The sequence below is a fragment of the Theobroma cacao genome, chromosome 4 (genome assembly GCF_000208745.1).
Source record: "Theobroma cacao cultivar B97-61/B2 chromosome 4, Criollo_cocoa_genome_V2, whole genome shotgun sequence".
In the NCBI taxonomy this organism is placed as follows: domain Eukaryota; kingdom Viridiplantae; phylum Streptophyta; class Magnoliopsida; order Malvales; family Malvaceae; genus Theobroma; species Theobroma cacao.
Window position 1 is genome coordinate 14,820,086 of NC_030853.1, and position 4,907 is coordinate 14,824,992.

The following is a 4,907-nucleotide window of genomic DNA, read 5'->3' on the forward strand; positions in this document are numbered from 1 at the left end:
ATCATTAGTCATAGCTACTTTCTAGATTAATTCAAAAAAAAAAAAACAAAAAGAAAGAAAAAAACTCCCAATAAAGCTAAGTCTCTATCAGAAAAAAATTGGGTACGAGCTAACTTCGGATTGTTTCGTTTAGTATAAAGAATTAAACCCAAGATGCACGTGGTAAACCCCTTTAATGGGTTACTAAAGTTTTTAATGATTCCTTCAACATATACATATAAAATAGTGGCTTTAGATTTATACATTAATTAAGTAAAATTACGAATAAATTTCAGAATTAAACCTTCAAGTATTTGATTCAATAACAAATCCATGTATTCTCTGCTCAAATATCCACGTTCTTTTGATCGAATAAAAAAAGAAATTACTCCATGAATATGAAGTTCAGGGAATGGGCTAATACTTACATGATGTGTTTCCAAGAGGGGTCAAGTGGGTTCGTTTTCGGCAAATGGCTGTAATTTGTTCATGTGTGACAGAGAAAGCGGAAGGGAATAGAAAGGGCAGTTTTTGGATCAAGGATATTAGATTTGATAATTTTTCCTCAAAAGGGGTCTCTAAGGAATTTTCAGAGAATCTCCTGGACTTGAATATAAGTTTGAACTTTTTGTGTTGGTAGTTGGCACGGCCTTGAGTATAGTGAACAAAAAACTATTCAAGCAAAGATTAAATTAAGTAGAGAATTAAAATAGTATGATATGGAAGGTTGCTTTGTCATCTTGTCTTTGATTTTTCAGGATAAAAACAAGAGGTTTCCCATGAGAGATGAAGCTGAGGAGTGCCTGAAAGCAATTTGGTTTTCAAAATCCCCAAAAACAGCTGATTTTATAGTCATATTCAGATCATTATATTGGATTGAAACAGCTTCATATGCGGTTGAGAATGAAAAGGAGTTCAATTAAAATTCTCGTTGCCTTGACTTTGAGTTCAATGAAATCCGTTATTTAAAAGGAGCTCAGCTTGGCTTAAGTTAAGCTCAACTTCTCACCAAAGGCATCTTGAATTTCACATAAACACGCTCTCCCTTAGAGTCACCCTGAAAGGACGGCCTAGGCTTCGGGGACAGAACCCTTCTCAGGTAGCATATAATTGGCTTTGAAATAAGCGAACTAAGCTAGTACTGTATTCTTGGTCCTCTCTCGGAGTTCCTGTCCCAAAACTGCTTCACGGCTTAAGCTCTTGCTGCTGCATCAATATTCAAAAGTTTAGCTTCTCCAAAGTTTTCTTGCTCAGAAGAATACCAGCTTCCAGTTTTCAGGATTGTGAACGCGATTAGGCCATCTCCTTTTGTATTCGGTTTATACAAATCTTCATCAACTTGCTGCCTCTTACAGTTTCCGGAGAGAAGTAAGAGTAACATGGATGAGAAGAATGATGTGGATAAGGTTGAAGATGTGATGTTGCCTGGTTTTCGATTTCATCCAACAGATGAGGAGCTTGTTGGATTTTACCTCAGGAGAAAGATTCAGCACAGACCTTTGCCCATTGAGCTGATTAAGCAAGTAGATATATATAAATATGAGCCCTGGGATCTTCCAAGTGAGTTTTCAGCTTTTCTTTATCACTATACTCTATTACATGAATACTTGTTCAGAATTTGGTTTTTCTTTATTTCTATAGTGATTCACTGTACTCAAATTAAGTAAGATTCATCTTTTGTTTTGCGTCCCAGAAACATAAGAAATTTGCTTTCATTTCTCACTCATAGAATAGTATTGTTTAATATCCCTATCAGGTAAGATGTTCTAATATTAGAAGCCTCTCCATGTTTGGCAGGACATAAGGTCACAAAAGTTTCAACATCACTGCTGTCCAGTGTCCATAAGTTTGTCTGTTACTTCGTCTGTATTGTTATGCTCTCATCTTTCTCCCAATGTTCAGATGAAACATTTGAGAATAATCTTTAATTATCTTTGTTGAATTATTTTTTGTTGGTTCCTCTGAGGAAAAAGTTGTAAGAGAGTGCCTTATGGTTTCTTTTCCGTCTTTCTAAAAGCAGAGCTAGCAGCTTCAGGGGAGAAAGAGTGGTATTTCTACTGCCCCAGAGACCGTAAATACAGAAATAGTGCAAGGCCAAACAGAGTCACAGGAGCCGGGTTTTGGAAGGCGACTGGAACAGACCGTCCTATTTACTCTTCTGATAGCACCAAGTGTATTGGTTTGAAAAAGTCCCTAGTTTTCTATAGAGGCAGAGCTGCCAAAGGGATTAAAACAGACTGGATGATGCATGAATTTCGGCTACCTTCACTGTCAGACTCAGCACCACCGAAAAAGCTCTTGGACAAAAGCCTTCCTGCAAATGTAATGATCCTTGAATTATTTCTCCAATATTTCCCTTAATTAGGAACTGTCTAAAATCACCAGTTTATTTAATTTTGCTTTATCCACAGGATGCATGGGCTATTTGTAGGATATTCAAAAAGACCAATTCCATGGCCCAGAGAGCTCTTTCTCACCCTTGGATATCTTCATTACCTGAGACTACAGCATCTGAAATACTCCACCAAGGTGCACCTTGCACTCAATTAAGTTCAGAGAACATTTCTTGCACAACTGAAATCGAATCAGCAATACACTTATGCAGCAACAGTGAACTACAACAAGGCTCCACTGCTAGTTTTTCTACTGTAGATGTTCACTCTTATAAACCATTCAATACGACAGTCTACAGACCATCTCTATTTTCTGTTTCCAATGGAGACCTTCACAACAACTTCATGTTTTCTCAGCTTGACATGTCAGGAGCCGCCAAGTGTACAGTTGATGCTGCTCCCATGCTATTGAGCCCACCCTTGATCTCTGATGTTACTAAGGCCTCCGAGAGTATAGATTTTGGAGGGCAACAACAGCAATATAGTGGCTTCTCAATCAGCTTGCCCCAAGATATGCAAGGAAATGCAGGTGTAGGAGAAAGTGAGGAGGGCATGAAAAGGAACTCGAATGCAACCCCTGATGATAACCCTTGGGGAACTATCCGATCAATGGGATTTCCCTTCAGCTTGCCCCCAAACGTGCCTGATACATGGAAGCCCAATCTACCATGGGATTCACCTCAATGTCCTAGTGAGATGTCCACTACTTATTCAACTGACAAATGCTATTCTTAAGCAGCTGCCTAGTGGTTTCGGGATATTAAGTTGAGCTAGTACGAGCAGCATACCTGTTCCACAGTATTATTGTACAGTTTTCACATATTCCGACTACACTCGCTAGGCTAAATACATTCTCTCGTTTATTTGTTTCTATTTTCTTTTTCTACCCCCACCATCGTCATTTCCACTGTCCCACCCACTTTTCTTATCTCCTGTGTAACAGTTTTACATGAATATATTTTAGAGAAAAGCTCGAACAGAGGAGTAGAGAAGATATCTGTTTTTCATTCATCATGTGTTTATATTACAAACATGGCCTTTTTAACATCTAAAAAGAAAAATGAACTATTACACTAAGTCAAGCAATCACATGTCACATTCACAGCATGATGGCCTGATTGGCCAATACACAAAAGAAAAAAATAGTCGGCCATGTCCACTTCATGGCTGCGTCTCGAGCCACGGTCTTGATGTGCAGCATATCAAAAAGAAAAGAAAGACTCTGATATGATGTCCACAAGTTTCTTCAAATTGATCTCAATTCCTAACACACCTCCTTGAGATCAATGTTGAAGATTCCCATTTTACTCCTTAACGCAGGAAACTTATCTGTTGGCAGTCTCTTAGTCATCATGTCCGCTAGCTGATTACTTGAACAACAATAGCAGACTTCAATCTCTTTGCCTTTCACAGCTTCACGAATAGAGTGATATTTTACTCTAATATGTTTCGTTCTACCATGCTAGACAGAATTTCTTGCTATAGCTATTGCTGACTGGTTATCAACCCAAATAGTTGTGGGACTTGTTTGAGGAAACGCCAGATCACAGAGAACCTTTCTCAAACGAAGTGAATGATTGGTAGCAGCAGAGGCAGAGATATATTCGACTTCAGCCTAAGATAGGGCAAGCACCTCCTGCTTTTAGAATTTCAAGAGAAAATTCCGCCCTTAAGTGAGAAAACAAATCCTGATGTGCTCTTGGAGTCATCCACACTCCCAGTCCAATTGCTATTTGCAAAACCTTGCAAATTATGATCAATGGATTTTTTAAACACCAAACCAAAATCCATAGTCCCTTTAATGTATCTCAAAATGAGTTTTGCTGCTGTCAAATGGTTTTGAGAGGGACAATGCATGAATCGAGACAATAAGCTGGTAGGAAACGTGATGTCTGGTCTCGAACTAGAAAGGTATAAGAGACTCCCAATTAAACTTCTGTAGTAAGTGCTGTCAACATTCTCAACTTCGTCAGACTATGACAGCTTAATATTAGCAACCATGGGAGTGGAGACTGGTTTACATGCATCCATTTTAAACTTCTTCTGATGAATGAAGATTAACTTGTCATTCTGGATAAACTCAAAGCCTAAAAAATAGGACATTAATCCATGGTCAGTCATTTCATACTCAGACCCCACATTGTAGACACCATTTTTTACTACAGTCATTTTCTTTATTTCTATTTTTTATTTTTACTTTTACTTTTATCATTTTTGTTTTGTTTTGTTTTGTTTTTCTCTTCCAAATTCAACGGAGTGCCTAGTGGGCTTCCAAAAGCTCCAGCCCTTATTTGGGCCTCTCGAATTTCTATGACCCAAAGGTTAGGTCCTTTAATTGAACAAAGTTATCAGATTTACTTAAGAAAAAAACAAATCAAAACCACAAACAAAAGCAAAACAGGATTAAAATAGAATTAAGGCAAAAATATTAAAGAAAAAAAGAATCTGGAAATATAGAAAAAAAATAACAAAACAAAATAAAGAAAAATAAAAAGAAAAAAATGAAAACTAGTAAATGTGGACAGTTGGGCGTGG

General features: G+C 37.6%; 1 protein-coding gene across 1 annotated transcript; it reads left to right on the forward strand.

Moving 5' to 3' along the window:
* Positions 1,224–3,336, forward strand: LOC18601499 (protein FEZ). Its single transcript, XM_018119306.1, has 3 exons — positions 1,224–1,539; positions 2,000–2,301; positions 2,391–3,336. The coding sequence occupies exons 1-3, from the start codon at positions 1,359–1,361 to the stop codon at positions 3,105–3,107; spliced, it is 1,200 nt and encodes a 399-aa protein (XP_017974795.1). The 5' UTR covers positions 1,224–1,358; the 3' UTR covers positions 3,108–3,336.